General features: G+C 50.1%; 7 protein-coding genes across 7 annotated transcripts; 3 read left to right on the plus strand and 4 right to left on the minus strand.

Moving 5' to 3' along the window:
- Positions 1-1,478: 1,478 nt before the first annotated feature.
- Positions 1,479-3,259, minus strand: EJ05DRAFT_312476 (short chain dehydrogenase/reductase family protein-like protein). Its single transcript, XM_033740700.1, has 3 exons — positions 2,863-3,259; positions 2,441-2,806; positions 1,479-2,389 (listed from the first exon to the last, which is right to left on the minus strand). Exons 1-3 carry the CDS (start codon positions 2,897-2,899, stop codon positions 1,599-1,601), a joined length of 1,194 nt encoding a protein of 397 aa, XP_033602327.1. The 5' UTR covers positions 2,900-3,259; the 3' UTR covers positions 1,479-1,598.
- A 360-nt stretch (positions 3,260-3,619) lies between these two features.
- Positions 3,620-4,737, minus strand: EJ05DRAFT_484774 (alternative oxidase-like protein; the record flags this gene model as incomplete). Its single annotated transcript, XM_033745380.1, has 2 exons — positions 3,620-4,374; positions 4,404-4,737. The coding sequence occupies 2 exons, from the start codon at positions 4,735-4,737 to the stop codon at positions 3,620-3,622; spliced, it is 1,089 nt and encodes a 362-aa protein (XP_033602328.1).
- Positions 4,738-6,571: 1,834 nt separating this feature from the next.
- On the plus strand, positions 6,572-7,440 carry EJ05DRAFT_499071 (alpha/beta-hydrolase; the record flags this gene model as incomplete). Its single annotated transcript, XM_033746772.1, has 2 exons — positions 6,572-6,807; positions 6,897-7,440. The coding sequence occupies 2 exons, from the start codon at positions 6,572-6,574 to the stop codon at positions 7,438-7,440; spliced, it is 780 nt and encodes a 259-aa protein (XP_033602329.1).
- Positions 7,441-8,102: 662 nt separating this feature from the next.
- On the plus strand, positions 8,103-8,957 carry EJ05DRAFT_499072 (uncharacterized protein; the record flags this gene model as incomplete). The annotated part of the gene is made up of 1 exon (XM_033746773.1): positions 8,103-8,957. One exon carries the CDS (start codon positions 8,103-8,105, stop codon positions 8,955-8,957), a length of 855 nt encoding a protein of 284 aa, XP_033602330.1.
- A 439-nt stretch (positions 8,958-9,396) lies between these two features.
- Positions 9,397-12,705, minus strand: EJ05DRAFT_450935 (Ent-kaurene synthase; the record flags this gene model as incomplete). The annotated part of the gene is made up of 3 exons (XM_033742379.1): positions 11,380-12,705; positions 11,046-11,326; positions 9,397-10,995 (listed from the first exon to the last, which is right to left on the minus strand). Coding segments are annotated over exons 1-3 (2,781 nt in total), but the record flags the coding sequence as incomplete, so codon positions are not given.
- A 308-nt stretch (positions 12,706-13,013) lies between these two features.
- EJ05DRAFT_484777 (MFS general substrate transporter) lies at positions 13,014-15,120 on the plus strand (the record flags this gene model as incomplete). Its single annotated transcript, XM_033745381.1, has 11 exons — positions 13,014-13,056; positions 13,109-13,173; positions 13,231-13,311; positions 13,358-13,410; positions 13,458-13,539; positions 13,586-13,843; positions 13,888-14,245; positions 14,291-14,355; positions 14,412-14,727; positions 14,785-15,053; positions 15,103-15,120. The coding sequence occupies 11 exons, from the start codon at positions 13,014-13,016 to the stop codon at positions 15,118-15,120; spliced, it is 1,608 nt and encodes a 535-aa protein (XP_033602332.1).
- Positions 15,121-15,222: 102 nt separating this feature from the next.
- Positions 15,223-17,066, minus strand: EJ05DRAFT_499075 (putative cytochrome P450; the record flags this gene model as incomplete). The annotated part of the gene is made up of 5 exons (XM_033746774.1): positions 15,223-15,428; positions 15,493-15,732; positions 15,781-16,561; positions 16,613-16,732; positions 16,779-17,066. The coding sequence occupies 5 exons, from the start codon at positions 17,064-17,066 to the stop codon at positions 15,223-15,225; spliced, it is 1,635 nt and encodes a 544-aa protein (XP_033602333.1).
- Positions 17,067-17,627: the final 561 nt, after the last annotated feature.

The following is a 17,627-nucleotide window of genomic DNA, read 5'->3' on the forward strand; positions in this document are numbered from 1 at the left end:
ACACACACACACACACACACACACACACACACACACACACACACACACACACACACACACACACACACACACACACACACACACACACACACACATTCCCAAGAACATATCCCTATAACCTATCCCTATAACCTATCCCCATAACCTATCCCTATATCCCATAACCCATTCCCATATGATCCTCTAAGCCACCCCAAGGCACATGCCATAGCTACCTGCTCCTCGCCCATACAAGCCGATTGAGCCCTGGGCAGGACAATATACAGGCACGACACACTACTATATCATTGAATATTTACCTTTGGTAAGAGATATAGCTGCCCTCCATGTAATGAATGGATAGAGAGAATGAAAGTCGGTCTTTCAATCTTATATCTATACATACGCAGCTACTAATAGAAGACTTGGCCGTTCTTGAGATTCAAACTCTGTCTCTAAAATCAAACCATCTACTTCAACTATCTACTCTAAATACATACTTATTAAAGTCCTCCTTATGAAGTTATGCTTGCTTTACTATGATATAACTCTTAAACTAAAACCAAAACCATATGATCCTTGGACCTAGTCGAACTATATTCAAAACGAGTTCAAACCCTTCTATACCTTAAGTATCTTTGTACTTATAATAGTCTAGTCTCTAACACCATGATAGTCTATCTATTAATATATATATACTATGCTACATTAGCCCCCCGTAGTCAGACTCCGGCACATCCAATCCGATTCTATCCATGCAAGCTCGATCTAGTCAAGTATCCCAACAGAGAACACAACCTCAATCTACACCTCAAGAATGACTACCAAGACGGTAAAATCCCAATCTAATTAGTTCTATTCCTTATATCAGAGTAAATATGATGGTCCGTAGCAAGCGGATACTTTCTCCCGACGGAGACGTAACACCAGGCTCTATATATAGCCAAATTAGTCGATTCCTGCAAGGTTCTGGTGCTTAAGGGTGCTCGGCGAGGTTCGGACGTCGAGTCTAGCCAGTAACACGAATTAGGTGGATATGTCAAATATTATTTATATCCATAGGTTATCACATATTTTTCTTTCCTATTTGAGGAACCTTGATCATTATCTCGCCATGTCTGTTCTTGGTTCACTTCAATTTAACGCAAGCAATCTTAGTCTCTTACTTACTGTAGATTCCAAGTTCTCACACACACATATATATCTCCAAAGCCACGGATAAATATAAATATAAAGCCCCTGTCTGTAACCACCGTCCCTCCCCCAATGAGGCAACACAGTGTCCACCACCCACACCCACCCAGCACCACACAACAAGCACACAGCCCATCCACCACCGATCCACACACAGATGCTCACTCCTGCAACGCAGACGGACATAGACTAGACACCCATAGCGATTAAGTATGTTTAGATGATGAAGAGTGCCTACCTATTATCTCCACCTCTATAAACTATTCCTCCGTAGCCACATACTAGCCTGTCGCTAGCTTGTCCATCGCCGCCACAAATCGCCCTATCATCGGATCCTTACTAGCTGCTTCTCTAATCTCTGGGAGCAACTCGATTTTTGGCACAGCAGGTTTACCTGGCGTCTGTTGTGACTGTCCGAATACGAGCTATTGCGGTTGCTGATACGGCTTGGCAGGTGTCTCTGCGAAAGCACCCATCACTGCAGCCAGATCACCTTCACTTCTAGATTCCTCGCTAGCCTGTAGCACGCCCTTGCCCTTCTCCTCACTCGGCTGCACGACCTGCCTGCCATGCCATGACTTCATCAACTCGGCCATATTCTTGCGCAGGCCGTACTGCGCCCACTCGGTCCAGGCTCTCAGTTTCATGCTCACGTACCTGCTCACACCAGGCAAGAACAGCGTGCGGCTGCGGCCGGCGAGTACGGCTTTGACAATCTCCTCGGCGACGGTCTCGGGATAGAGCGGGTAGTTGACAAAAGGGTCGCCCTGCTTGAAGCCCTGGAAGAGGGCGGTGCGGGTGTAGCCCTGTGCGACGAGCACGGTGCGGACCTTGGGGGCTTTGTATACGGTTGCGAGTTCGGCAGAGAGGCCCTCGTGGAAGGCGACGGCGGCGGCTTTGCTGCCGGCGTAGTCGACCATGTTGGGGGCGGTGACGAAGCCGGCGAGGCTGGCCACTGTCACGATCATGCCGTGGTTGCGCTGCACCATAGACGGGAGGAGGGCCTGGGTGAGGTAGAAGTGGGCGAAGGTGTTGACGCGGAAGGTCAGGTTGAGGTCGCGCTCGGAGGTCTCGAGGATGCATTTGCCAAAGGCCACGCCGGCGTTGTTGATGAGAATGGTGGGTTCGCCGAGGGTGGATCGGATGGTGGCTGTTACGGAGGTGATGGAGTCGGGGGAGGCGAGGTCGCATTTAAAGAAGGAGACTGTGGCTGGAGCTGGGTTTCAAAGTTAGCTATGCGAGGAGTGACAGGAGGTCTGGTGCTCACGGTCATATTTGAGGTCTTGGATGTCGAGAACTGCGACCTTGATGCCTCTCTCCGCAAGAAGCTTTACGACATGTGCTCCAATGCCATCACTGCCGCCAGTCACTACGACAACCTCCTTCTTCCAGTCGTATACATCGTTGCTCCAGTTGTTTGTGACACCGGCGTCGAGGAAGCTGTTAACGTAGCGGAATGCGCCGAGGATGAGCAGTGTGCGTAGAGCTTTGAAGCCTCTTTCAGCGTTCAGATTCTTGGCCACGAGAGCTGATCCTTGATTTGTGTATGCGGCAGCAAGCCATAGTGGGAGAGTGATGAAGGGATTGAGGGCTGTGCGACTGATCAATCGCCCGACAGTATCGAGTGTGACACCTGAAGCTGTCAGAACTTGCACTCTTTTGTGGTAATAGTTGCTCTCGAAGGCTTACCTTCACGATTGAGTTGGTAAGGACTTCGGAGAGGCATGTTGACTTGAAGCTCTTGGAAGCTCTACCGTCCGTCGTATGTGATCCCAACGATCACGCTTGATAGCGTGTGAGAGACTAATTCGGAGGAATTACTCAGGGCGAACGGAGAACGTAAGCGGGGTTCTGTTTACGCGAGCTGTGAATGGGCGCGAGGGTGGTGAGAAGAGGACGGATGAGGATGAGAGAAGCTCCCCAAAGCCCGCAGCTTTAAGGCGTGAGTACCCATACTGCTCCCTGTCCCGTGGCACAGCTCCGGTAACGAGCATCATTCCCCGCACGCATCGCTTCTTTTGGTGTTGCGGGCACAAATGACGCTTTGGTCGGGGCTGGAGACTAAAATGAATAGTTGCAAGGAATAGTGTTTGCGGGGATCCAGGATTACTGACTCGGTGTGACGTGGTTTACCGAGGGCTTTTAGCGCCAGAAGAGGAAAACTCGTGTGGAGCACTCAGTACCACGTATGTGATATGGATGAAATAAAATCAGTCGAGGACACGTATTCATGATTGGAGCATCAGCGACGTTGGTCATCGTGGAGCGTGGAAGATAGGTAGTCGGTCGAAGCCGATCCAATGCGTCTATATACAGCGGCATGAGTCGCCGTCTTTCGTTCTATCTTAGGTATATTCCAACGCCTGTCGCAATGTGAGAGAGGAGAGAGCCTCGATCCCTTGACCGATCCAACAACGCCATGTGTAAAATACAAAATATGGGACTTTTAGATGACATCCTTACGTTCCCAGCCCGTGGACTGCAGATGCTCGATGCCCTTGGTAGGATGCGGCTTGTTGACGTCCTTGTATGTGCTGGCATACGGGTTCGGATCATTCTTCTGATCCAGGTTGCCCAGAGTGTGATTAACCTCGCGATGCTTTGCTTCGTCCGCACGGACATAGAGCAACAAATCGCGCATCGTCCTACTGCCTTCGGGCATATTCCAGTACTTGACAGCAATCTCGGGAGCTTGCATCTTGCCCCAATTCGGCAGTGTCCCGTTGTCAATATCTTCAATCTCGCGAGTGTATGTAATCACTGCCTCTTCCTCGAGGTATCCCACAAATCGATGGCATATCCGAGGCGAGAGGATGTATGCAGCGAAGAAGGCGTTGAAGAACACACCCTGTGCTCCCAGCACCATCAACCGCATGAACCAGCCCGGCTCAGCCATCTTGAGGAATGTGAGCAGATGCATGCGCTCGTTGTAGGATTCTTCTAGCAATGTCTCCATCCAACCGTTGTCGCGCTTCATGCGTCGCATGCTGTGTAGATGTCGCATCATGCCGGCAACCATGCCCGGAACGCCGGCAACGGACTCGAGGAAGATGTTTCGAATGAGGTATTTGCGCTCCGTCATGCCGTATTTCTGGCGAGCTGTGAGGGGATCCAGTTTTGCCAGCTCTTTGGCGGAAGCATGACGATATCCAGAGGCGATATCGAGACCTGTTCGCAGAACTGATATGATCAGCTCCGACTCTGCAACTGTAATAGAACCCAAAACATACCTTTGACGGCCAGTAAGGCGATCTTGTCAGCCCAGTCCCGTGTCTCGCGGTGTGCGATCTGGACCTTCAACATGTCATCCTTGGCGTAGATTGGATGTTCCCACGCTGGAGGAGTCTCTCTGATGTCCCTCGTTTCAGTCTGGGGGAAAAACTCCTTTATATTACGAGTCGGCGTCGTAGTGAAACCGCGCCGAGAGGTCCATTGCTGCTGCTGTGGGGATACAGACGCAGAACGAAATCCTACCACGGTAGCATTGCAGGCTTTGAGGAGGGTCGAAGTGGTGTTTGGTGCCGCAAGTGTACGGCAAGTTGTGACAGCCCGAGTGGATATCATGGGTGTCGAAGTGTGTTGTTATGGAGAATACTGATGGGTTGATGTAAGTGTAAGAGGTTAATTATGAGGACGATGATAAGTAGGAGAGCCTTAGGACATTGCCTCTGCGAAGGAATTTATACACATTGCGCCGTAGATCGGGAGCACAGTAAAAGTGAGTCAGCTCCCAAACAATGCCTACAGTGGAATGGGTGATACGGACGACGCCTTGATGTCCGCGGTCGAAGACAATGATCCGCATTAGGCGCCCCTGACTTCGTATTACCTACAGCATGATTGGACGTCGTCGATGTTGTCGACTGGTCATCCATACCATGAACCCGGAAAGTTACGTGAAAGCAAAGGGAATAACGGAGACAATAATGGAGACAAACCAACGGTGGCAGCGAAATGAATAACATCGGAATCTGTAGGGCTGAAGAACCGCCGCAAAAGGGAGCATAATGCCAAGACACGAGAATAATTCGGAAAGCGCGTGAGCACGTGCCTACTCAGCCCCAATCAGCCCCGATTAGTCAGCCTGCCAAACCTCCAGCAGACGGTCATCTGCTGTTGCAAATTTTCATCACTTCTTCAGCTTCAGCTTCCCCACGATTCATGGATACTGTGTTATAAGACTTTATGTCTACAGTCGTTGCATCTTGCGTTCAACAGCGTGTCTTCATACTGACCGTCGATGTGGTGGTCGTATGGTACTGCGATTGTCCAAGTCGAAGAACGCGAAACCACTCATTTCTGCATCAACCGAGAACTTGTTCACCTCAAGCAAGTATGCTGTATTACTGACTCTAAATTGTGACGATGGTATGGTCGACGACTCGTTTAGCAACATACTAGGAACGAGATGTCCTCCAATCGAGATATCTGCAACATAGATTTGACGCTTGAACATCCGACGAGCTTTATATCCGTCTGGCTTTGGTAATGATGATGATTGCGACTCTAGTACAAACCATACCTTGGTCAACGAACGTCTCTGGAGAGCCAAGTCCTCATGGTGCCTCTCGGTGAACTTTACCCCTGAACATAGGCACAAAACAAGGCCGGCCACTACAGAAGCTTCGTCAGCCTTTAGCTCAGTTTTGTGTAGCGTCCAGAGCACCTTGGTGAAGCCCAATTCGTCCGCGAATAATGCAACTTGGTTGGAATTATCGCTGTCAAGATTGTGTCCAGCTTTATACAACGCTGCTAGCCTCGCACGCCGCTCAAGCCCACGCCGGACGGCTCGCTGATCTTAGTATGTCTACTACTCAGGTTCCCTTTCCAGGCGAAATCACAACAGCAATTCTAGAGGCATAATTCTACGTCTCAAAACTTTTCGTTTTGAACGGTTGTCGACTTTGTTCCCCACGCGTGGATTATGACTTTAGGGCTGACGTCGGATCAAGCTTCGTCCGACCAACCTCGCTACCAACAAACCAACTAATAGTAGGATGCACACTTTACTATGTTTGACAGTTAACTAGGCTGTAATAGTACATGAGCCAACAGAAAAGTACACTTTAATACAAACGAGCCGCAGGCGTCGTACTATGAACCATCACCTAATTACCAATCGCATCGGGTCGGAATCGACGCTTGCTCAAGTGAACGTCCACGGAAGGATGCCGGAACTACAAAACATCAGCTACGTATTCGCATGGCTGATTGGTAACCACTTCATAGGGTTTGTTCAGCACTATGATCCTGATAAATCGTCGATCTTGTCTAGAAAGGAGTCCATCTTACGGCACAGCATGGCGTTATAAAAGTCGAGCTCTGGCAATATCATTGAAGTCCTGCAGCTATAGACCTCGTGCATTCCTCACCTCGCCGCGAAGCCATCATCGACGAGATGCTCTTCACCACTCTTTCGACTCTGGCTGTGGTCTTTGGTACGGCCTTCGCCCAGTCCAAGACCAGCATTACAACCGCAACGTACAACGACCTTGTTTACTACGCCAACCTGAATGAAGCGACCTCCCTCTCTATCGGATCAACTTGTCCTAATCCACCCAACGGTGTCATTGCGCTCTCCTACATTGACACCGGCTCTGGCTTCGACGACACCAATGTCCACGGCGTAGTCTGGTACGCCTCCGCTCGCAACCAAATCATCATCACCTGGGCCGGCTCCAACAACACTGCGAATTACATCGAGGACCTCAATTTCGAACAAGTCTCCTACCCCAGCAGCACCGGCTGCAATTCATGCTTGTCCACGCCGGCTTCAACGTCGCGTATAGCTCTGCGAAATCCATGGCCAATACTGCCCTTGCCGCCGCTTTCAAGAAGTACCCCTCTGCCGCCCTCATCATCTCCGGCTACTCCCTTGGCGGCGCAATCGCAGACCTGCAGTTCGCGGATCTCATTGCCACATCCTCGTATAAGATCGCCGCAGTCTACACCTATGGCGAGCCCCGCACAGGGAACCAAGCCTACGCCAACTTCGTCGACGCAAAATCAAAGTCGACCTCGTCGAATGGCATCTACTTCCGCGTCACCCACGCCAATGATCCCGTGCCGAGACTGCCGCCGGCCGGCGCACCCATCGACTATGTGCACTGCCGCACTGAATATTGGGAGATGTCCAGTAGCGCACCGAGTGCCTCGAGTACGTATCATTGTTTTGGCCAAGAGCCGAGTGATTGTAACGAGAAAGCGTCCGGGTCCAATGTCAATGATCATTTGTCATATGCCGGATTCGCCGGGGTGACTTGCTAAGTCTTGGTCTGGCCAGTATGCTCAATGTGCGGTGACAGATTCGGAACAATGTTGAACGTAGTGGGCACAAAGTATTGCGTCACAATACAAAGACGGCATGTTTCTTCCGTACCTGCCAAGAGTGTCAAATACATGGCTGTAGACTTGCATAATATTAAACAATTTATCTGTGGCATTCAACGCTCGCATGCACTTGCAGAGTCATATGTCAGCGAACTGAAGAAAGTTAAAGATAGGGGCAGCATAAAAGTGAAACTTCGGTCCCTACTCGAACAGACTAATGAATGTTCGGTCGATTTCGAGTTAAGGAACGAACATCACTACAGAGCTATTAATAAAATTTACACTTGCCGCTGAAATATGGGTCCGTGCGAGGTTTGTTGTCTCTGGGAGATGTTCATTCACACAACGTATACAGGAACGAAGACAAAGAAACAACTCTTGAAAGAGATCTGAATAGCCTAGCTGTTATTTCAAGACTCCCTACCCATTAAAAATAAGCAGCTGTTTGTCTTTGTTATCATGCCTTTCAGATAAAGACGGCCTGCCTCTTATACTACTCCTCCTCGCTACATCAACGTTCCCACCTCCTGCAACAGTCTCTCTCCGCGATCAAGCAAGTCGCAATATATCCCACCCCCAATCAACCACACAAGCATAACATGGAATCACAAACTACCCCAACCACCTACCCCGAACCCCAACAACATCAAGAAGAAGAAGAACAACAAGAAGAAGAACTCAAAACCCTTCCTCCCCTCTTCACAATCACAAAACAACCCAACCCTTCCAAGCCCATCCTCCTCCCCATCTCCATCCGCAAAACCAACTTCACCCTCTCCGTCCCCGCAATCCACCGACAACCCACCCCCCCAACCTTCGAATTCCGCATCGCACTCCACACCGACCCATCCTACGTCCACGAAACCCACATCCAGATCCTCCTCCAAGCTGCCCTCCATAATCCCAGCTTGCAGTGTCTGGCTCTGGATGTCAATTGGCACTTTCACCATGATGACCCGGGGAGGCGGGCGCTGATTGAGAGGGATTTTGTACGGGGACTTCTTGGCTGTGTTGTTGGGGAGCGGGAGGGGCCGGTTCGGCTGCGGTTGCGGTTTGATCGGAGGTTGTGGAGGGGGGGTGAGGATTGTGGGGATGGTGATGATGGTGACGATGGTGAGGCCAGTACGGATGGTGAGAATAGCAGCTACGACACAGGTACAGCAAAGCCATGCCGGTCATTCTTCACGATTTTCCTACACGCAATGCTCGATATGCTCGACACGCTCGACACGCCGGACCCACAAGGCAGGGAGGTATTGGCAAGCGCACTCGATACATTTGAGCATGGGCCCCCGGGCGTGCTTCCGGATGTCGGATATCTTGAGATCGGGAACTTTTGTGAGGGACGCACGCTTGGGTGTAGTGATAGGTTGTCGGTGGTTTGGTTGGATGCTGAGGGACGCAGGCTTGGTTGGTGGAGGGGGGTGACGATGGAGCGGTGTGTTGTTAGTTAGAGGTATGTTAAGCGGTCTGTTGGGAGTGCATTGTGATTTTGTCTTTGGGGCTGGGTTGTTGCGTTTCTGCTTGGGTAGGGTGGTGGGTGTGCCGATGGGTGTTTGTTTGTGTTTTGTGGGCTTTCTTCTTACTGCTGTTGAGGTGAAATGTCTTTCTTTTAGGAGATGAGCTGCACTGGAATGGTAGACTGCACTTCATCTTGACTATGTGTAGACTCACCTTCATCAAGCACAGGAACGCTTCGAACTGGCGTTCACATATATCAGATATAACTCGAAATCATCAGTAACATTATATCGATACGTGTAGATCAAGCCATAGCGGTCTGATACACTGTGGCCGTGATAAATATCGCCCAAGATTAAACTGTTCAGAGCCAAACATATCACTAAACAAATTTGCCCGCCACATAACAACCTACGACGCAGACTGCAACCGAGACCCAATATCCCTCGCCACATAGATCTGCCCATACAAATCCGTCACCCGCACAAACAAATCTACCTTCTCCATCTCCCCAGCCTCCACCTCCTCACCAAGCCTCCCCAACGCCCCCTCCATACACTCCCTCTCATACCCCGTCAACGCAAACAAATCCCCCTTCGCACGCCCCTCTTCCCATCCCCCCTCCCCGTCCCAAAACTCCGGAAAATCAACACTATTCACATTCCCCTCCTCCCGATCCCGCCCCACAGACCCAAAGTCATTATACTGCCGACACAGCGTCGCGAGATGCCGCATCCCCGCCTCCGCATAATACCCTGCCCGCGCACCACCGTACACATCCCGCCCCGCCGTCCCAATCAGACAGCCGTAGAACCAGAACGACACGGGACAGCTAGTGTGGTTCGCAGACGTGGTGCTGACCCAGGTATGATACGTCTTGGACGCCGCATACCTGCGTTCAGATCCTGTGTCTGCGCTCCGGAACCGCGCGTTGTCCTCGATTTGCTCCATGTGTGCTTGGAGGAACGCGTCCATTTCGCGCCGTAGTCGGGTTTGCGCTGATGCGGGGCTACGGAGCACGGTTGGGTGGTTAAAGAAGTGCGATGTGTATGCTGTGAGGACGGTGGTGATTTCGACGAGGGTGTCGCTGGTGCCGGAGTCGGAGTCTGAGTCGCTAGGCGTGGGCGTGTCGATTGGTCGTGTTCCGTAGGCGGGGGAATGTTTGGGGGGTTCGTCGTGCTGTTGTGTGGGAGTGTCAGTGGGAGGTGTGTGTGAAAGGTCGGGCGTGTGGCAGATTTGGCGGATGGAGTGGCGGACGCGAGCGCGGTCGGTGGGGCTGAGGGTGTCGATAACGGATTCCATGTACTCGTCGACTTGGTAGTTTAGGAGGGAGATGTGCATCATGGTCCAGAGCTGGCTGGCGTCGAGAGCGTTGGTTGTCATGTTTGACGCAAGCCATGTTACGGGGATGTAGGTTAGGTAGCCCCCTTTCATTGCGGTTTGACGGGGGAAGATGTCGTGTTGCACGGATTCCAGCTTCTTTGTGTAATGGGAGGCTTCCACGATGGCGAGCTTTATGAGAGTTGGATTGGTCTTTGCGAAAGCTGGGAGTTTGGAGAAGAACTTGGCCATCTTTTCCATTCCCAGTTGCGCAGGGAGTGTTGGGGTCACGGGTATAGATGCAGTCTCAGATGCGACGCTTGCGGCTACGAGGTACACCGTCTGGAGCGACGGCGACGAGTATGTCACTTTCTCGATCCAGATCTTGTCTGGCTTAACATTCGTGCCGATGAGGCTGTCCAGGAAGTGTCTGCCTTGGACAATCGCTTGACAACCTCGGAGCGTGCTCTCCATGTAGTCCAGGCGAGCCATGTGGCATAACGCGAGTATGGCATAAGCTGACACTTCTGCTTTTCCTCCCTCCCAGGATCCATCACTATCTTGCGTGACAATAGTAAGGCGAGCCATGTTGAGCAGAATCTGCGGTATCCGGGACGTGAGCCTTGACTCCAGTGTAGCTGCGACTGGATGCTGAAGGAGCTTTACGAAGACTATAGCCAGCAGCATCGTGGAGTAGTATGGGGATATATTCTAAAAAGTTGAGCTTGGATTCGGCATGACTCGGATACACTATAACGCACCCATTTGTCTTTTGGTAGACTTCCAGTCCATGCATCACACAGACTTGAGACTATGCTATTGATCTCAGCCACATGTTGAGAAGCATCTGCATCACTAATGAGTGCCAGGAGAACATTGCAATTCGCGCTGAAGCTTGGGTTGCGTTCCGAACTATACGTTCTGAACAAGCTGTCAGTGCCAAATCGTTCAATGAGAGCAGACACGGGTGGTTGTCGACCAACTAGTTGCAACAACAAAACTGCTTTGGCAGTATCGTCTGCATCCTCAAGGAAGCCAGGTCCTGCGACAGAGTGAGCTCAAATTCCAGGAAAAAGCCACTCCTGTAAAACATACCATAGCCAAGACAGCCACCATTTCTATCTAATCCGTCCTGTAAGACGTCTGCAAGGTACATTACGTTGTCTTCACCCAAATCTTGCACTGTAAGCCCGCTTTCCAGCAGCGTGGTCAACACCCACGACATCTCAAAGTAAGTACTTGGAAATGCACTGGGAAACGAGCCATTTCCTTTTCCGGCACCGTCTACAAGGGCCACGCGGAGATAAGACTCTGCTCCGTCATCCCACTTCGTAGCATTCATGAGATATGCTGCTGTTGATGAAGGCGAGCCTAACATACTACCATGAACCACGTGATGTGCGACGTTATCAAAGTCAATCACGCCCTGGAATGCCTCTAGCGAATGCAATACGGTCGTCTGTTGTGCGCCGTACAACACAGCTGGGTCAAACTTCCCCATCTTCTGTACGTGCAACTGCAAGAGAGAGTCCGGGATAGGCAGATCGACTCCTTCCTCGGCGAGCTTCTTTGCGATCGCCGGAACAATCATCTCTAATCCGACCTGGTCTGCCTTTTCGACTTGCCATGTTGTCAGAGCTAGCTCTAACCAGGTCCGCGATGGGGTGATACGTTGGAGCAGATCTTCATCACCACGGAAGCGCTCATCGTGTTTGTTATGGTGGTACAGAGCAAGGAGTCCGGCCAGGGTGTTCAGGATGCCATCTGTTTCCGATCCACCATCCTCCCAGCTCCCACATCCCTTTTGGGAGCTCAGGAGGAAGTCGAAAGCCTCTGGGAAGAGATACTGGGGATCTCCGTCACACGAGGCCTTTCGCACCATGGATACCCACGCAGTATCATAGATGGCACTGGACATGGATCCGATTGGCTTTCCATGTTTAGAAGCAGAGGCCAGTGCGTCGACCAGCTCACTGGCGTTCCCTCTTGACGTCATGATTGGGCGGGTTTTCTAGTAAAGTTTGATCGAGACTGGAAACGTGTGGTGCTGCATATGGAGGTATGCGGAAGGCTGTACGAGGGCAGATCTATTTGACCTGGCTGGAGACTGCATGATAAACTCAGGATTGAGGATACTACCTGCACAGCCGACTTTCAGGCAGATCTGCCAAGTGTCTGATAGGTTTCTCCGCAGATGCATTATCGTCTTGGACCTGCGATGGCCGGTCTGGCGCGGGCAGCTGGGTCATTCTAAGACGAGGTATCAGGGATCTTAGAGGAGGCATGGGGTTTTGATTGCTAACCACGGCTGAAGTATGTTGGCTGACGCGTTGGCTGCTGGGGGGATTTACTAGGCAGGAAGACGTGTGATTGTGTGTCCGAATGACAATCGAACCTCCGTTGCGTGTTGGTGACTTTATGCCAGGGATATGCAGTTGGCTTCACGGCGATCAAATCTTCTCTAAGAACAATGAAGCGAGACTGTTAGGTCCTACATGGGTAACGTTATCCGGCATTCCATGGTAGCGTCTGGGGTCAACAAGCGAAGCAAGGGGTAAAACCGGACCTCGCGACCTTTGATCCGAGGACTGCTCGATCTGATCCGATACAGACTCTGCTATTGAAACACAACAGCTTGTTGACAGGTCGGTGGTCGGCGCAGTTTACCCCTGCAACCCATGACACTAAGAAGGTTTTCTACTGACAGATATCAGAACAGAATAGCAAGAATGGCAGAAACGGAGACTCCGACCGTGGACCAGACGCATACTGGTATTTTAAGATTCCCCATCTACTAATTATCGTCATGCTAATCGTATGTCAGAAAAGTCGGATCTGGCAAAAGACCTGACTGAGCCCACGGACGAGCGCAAGATACGAGGTTTCAAGGTACTTGTGCATACTCAGAGCATTTGGGCTATAGGCTATAGCTTATCGGTCTTACAGTGGGTTCTCATCGCAGTATTGATACTGTCAAACTTACTCTTCTACGCCGTGGACAATACGATTGTTGCCGTGATACAACCTGTGAGCATCTCCTTCTGCCATAGCTACCAGAATTTGACATTTGTAGGCGATCATAAAAGCCTTTTCGAACGTCCAAGATCTGCCATGGGTCTCTGTCGGGTTTGTCGATTCAGTTGGTCTTCGTACCCCTACTTACAGAACGATAGCTTTACGCTTCCAGGGTCAGCATGTGCGCTCATTCTAGGGAAGCTGTATGGGGTGTTCGACGCCAAACTCCTATATATTGAGGTATGTGTGCACCTGTACTCCAGCACAAGCATCTAATGCGTACAAGTTCTCGCTGCTATTCTTGATCGGCTCAGCTATTTGCGGCGCCGCGCCGTCAATGACAGCCATGATCTTTGGGCGAGTCATTGCCGGCCTAGGAGGCACTGGCATGTATCTCGGCGCATTGACCTTGATCAGCGTTCTCACAACGAAGAAAGAAACGCCCACATATATGGGATTCTTGTCGCTTGTGTGGGGCTTTGGTACCATTATAGGGCCCCTGATCGGTGGAGCATTTACTGATAGTTCTGCAACTTGGAGATGGGTGAGTTGCTCTAGCTTGAAAGTGGCCCTTATTGAGATATACAGGGTTTTTATATCAATGTTGTCGCTGTTGGTGTGAGTATTCCAGTGTATATCACGATCCTACCCGGATATACCCCAGCACCTAGCTCGGACTTCGGCTCGAGGATCAGATCAGTAGACTGGTTAGGCGCCATACTAAGTGCAGGAGCATTTACGGCAGGTATCATGGCAACGAGCTTCGGTGGTACCCTCTATGAATGGAGTAGCGGACAGATCATCTCGCTTTTCACGGTTTCTGGGCTGTTGTTTGTGGCTTTCTTTGTGCAGCAGCACTTTGCTTTCTTGACAAGCAGTACCTTGAGGCTTTCACCTTTCCACCTACTGAGAATCAAGGATGTTTTCATCTGCTTTGTATGCCAAAGTAAGTTGTTGTCCTCGATTGTATTACTAGCACTAACAATGAAAGCGTCTGTGGCTTTGATAGTACCTGTCCCTTTGTACTACATTCCACTATTCTTGCAGCTCACTCGCGTATGTCTTTCCAAGATTGTCATCTTCAGTACTTTTACTCTACTGATTACCCGCAGGGCGCCTCTGCCATCGAAGCAGGCGTGAAGCTCTTGCCGCTCATCTGCACGTGGGTCTTCGCCGGCATATGTCAAGGTAAACTCATGGGAAAGCTAGGATGGTACCAGCCATGGTTCCTCCTCGGAAGCGGAATGAATCTGATCAGCGGTGTATTCATGTCACGCATCGACACAGACACAGACTTAGCTACGATATATGGTCTACAGGCAGTATTAGGTCTCGGTCTAGGCTGCTATGGACAAGCAGGCTACGCTGTTGTTCAGCAATTCGTAAAGCAGACTGAGATGCATGCAGGCATATCTCTCATGCTTGTCGGTGAGTGCGCTTGTGCGGCAGAAGAGCTTTGTGTAGCCCTCACTAACACACTATTAGCTCAGCTTACGGGGACTGTGTTGGGACTCGCAATAGGAGGCGCAATTTTCCAAAATGTATCAATTGGTGCGCTTCACCGACTGCTGCCCACCCTGTCTGAGCGCGAAATCAGTGGTGTGATTAGCGGTGTGGGCATTGATCAGCTGAACGTAGTAACTGCTGAAGTGCAGTCGGAGGTACGAGTGGTTTTGACCAATGCTTGTATAGAGACCTTTACAGTGATATATGCCTTTGCTGCACTTGCGTTCCTCGCAGCATGTTTCTTCACGGTAGGTCTACAAGAACATAACTTCATAGCTCTGTGCTAATATGATGTAGCCAAAGAAGATCTTTTAGTAACAAGTTTACAAAGCTGAGCAGATATAGGTTCATTCAACATCATCCATTTCTGGTAGATCTAGCTATGCCTTTCGTTGCATTATATCTGATCAACTACTCTTAGACTTCGAATGCTACGATATCCGGGTCTTCGAGGGTCTTCCTTCGAAATTCCACTTGCGCTTCAGGGTCAGGGAATATGTATTCATGTAGACATACATTCTTGGGTCGTCCTTGGCCTTCAGGGTATCTGAAGTCATAGTGGAGAATCAGATGTGCCAATATAATCTTGATAGTGTTTGAGGCGAAAAATCTGCCTGGACAGCCTACCACAGTGTTAGTATTGTATGCCTAGTCCTGCTAGGATGCGAAAGGCGGGAAGTAACTCACTAAATTTCCCATGGCCAAAGTGCATGTTGTCCTTGTCGGTCGTGGCAAACTGATACTTGTGCGCATTTCCAGGCTCATCTCGTCTGCGATAATGTCTGAAGCCGTCGAACTCGAGCGGGTATCCTGTGACCGACTCGTCTTGAGCGATAGGGACTATGGGCATGACGAGATGAACTCCTTTTGGGAGGAACAAACCATCGGATAATGTCATAGGCTCCATGACCTGTCGTTTGAAACCGGCTGCAAGTTTTTAGCCTTCCAATCTCAACTTGGGAGTACCGTACTCACTCAGACTTGGTGGGTTCAAACGCTGGCTTTCTCGCATGAAGCTATCAAGTTTGCGCATCCGCGTCAATGTTGTTTTCTTCCATCCATTATCTGTTCTCAGTGCGCCTAGGATCTCCTCGCGAAGGTCTTCCAAATACTCAGGATGCTCACAGAGATCGAAGAACGCCTGAGCGCATGCCATACTTGTGGTATGTACCGACGCCATTGCCAATACTAGAAGTCTATGCACCAGCTTATCCGGGCGCGCGTCGCGAGGAGATGTCGCTTCTTCCATCATCCACTGCAAAAGATCATTCGGCGGCTCATAAGTGCTTGACGGGTCCTGGATATGGCGAGCCAAGGCAGCCTGCCGTTCTTCGACAATCGGAACCACAAGTCTTAGCGCTCCACGGAGATTCCAGGACACTTTCCAGGTCCAAGGGATCACCCATGCTGCGAGGCCTTTCAGGTAGTTGGGGACTAGTCTCATCAAGATGACACATTTGAAGACGTTTTCGGGATACTTCACGTTGATGGCGAGCCACTCCGGATTGTCATACATGGGTGCGACGGCTGTGCGCGCAAAGTTCCGGGCAATGAGTCTGACAATAACATCGAATGCTTTGTGCTTTGCCCATTGAGTCTCAGAAGAGGCGAGTTCGACTGGAAGGGATTTTCGAATCTCTTTGCAGATTGGCTGGATGAATGTGCCCAGCTTGGGCGTTAATCTCGTCTGTATTGTATGTGTGTGCAAGTCGCCTTCAAGCAAGATGTCAATGGTTGAAAAGGCGCCCTGAAAGTTCTACGTTCCTTAGCTTCAAGAAAATACGTGGAGGCTGTGAATCAAACTTACATCGATATTCGCAACGATGGAACTGAGCTTATGTTCAGGCAGACTGCGTAACTCATCCACGTACTTATTAGGGATTACTAAGATCTCGTTGCCTATAACCTTGAAGATCCCAGATTTGAACTATCTGATCAGTGGCAGCTTCATATCAAAACAGTCATTAACTTACTTTCCGGTAGCCTTCTCGGATAGGCGTGTTTGCATCTCTTAGAAATTCCAACCGATTGAACCACGGCCATTTGCTGCCAATAACCGGAGCATCTACCAGTGCATTCCCAGATGTCTTAAGCGAAGGAATGACCAAAAGGACCAGGATAATCAGGCTTAGGGAGAGGGCGAGATACCCAGAAATTCTCTTATTTTTCGATGCGTCGATGAATAATGAGCCTGGTAAAGATCCAGAGTTATCATCAGCAGCCAATCTGACAAAGTTTGTGATATTCTCGATGTGTTCCATATTGTCGCCCGTCTAATTTAGCGATCGGATTTTCCTCAATGTCTTGCAAGTCTGTGTGATGATGAGACAAACCTTGTTTCAGCTTACCAGAATGGTATATGCGAAAGATATCATCGAGAAGGGCGACATTACATGATCATCGCTTCGAAGACCCATTTCTGAATGCGCAGGACTAATGGTAAGAGTAGGTCATCTGTATCTCCTTCAATCCTCTTATTGGACCATGATACCAGATGCTTGCTTAGGAAACGCCACGCCGTTGGCAAGTGCATATGTCGGTACTTGGTCGTATATGCAGAAGGGAGGCCGTACGACTCCTATAAGTTGCAGGGGTCTGTATTATGTTACTGGGCAATCTAAGCTCATGAGTAAGCTTCGTTCTGGCCATAGAAGAAAGCTCTACTTGTAGGTTATAAGGTATGTCTACGTATACCTTGATCAATGCGGATAAAATAACTCTCATCGCAATCGAAACCTATATAACTCATAGTAACGACCCCTATCAAGCTATGGATAGTCTTACGCTCGGTTACAGCGCCCAAAACATACATGACCTATCTT

The sequence above is a fragment of the Pseudovirgaria hyperparasitica genome (assembly GCF_010093815.1).
Source record: "Pseudovirgaria hyperparasitica strain CBS 121739 unplaced genomic scaffold EJ05scaffold_5, whole genome shotgun sequence".
Classification (NCBI taxonomy): domain Eukaryota; kingdom Fungi; phylum Ascomycota; class Dothideomycetes; order Acrospermales; family Acrospermaceae; genus Pseudovirgaria; species Pseudovirgaria hyperparasitica.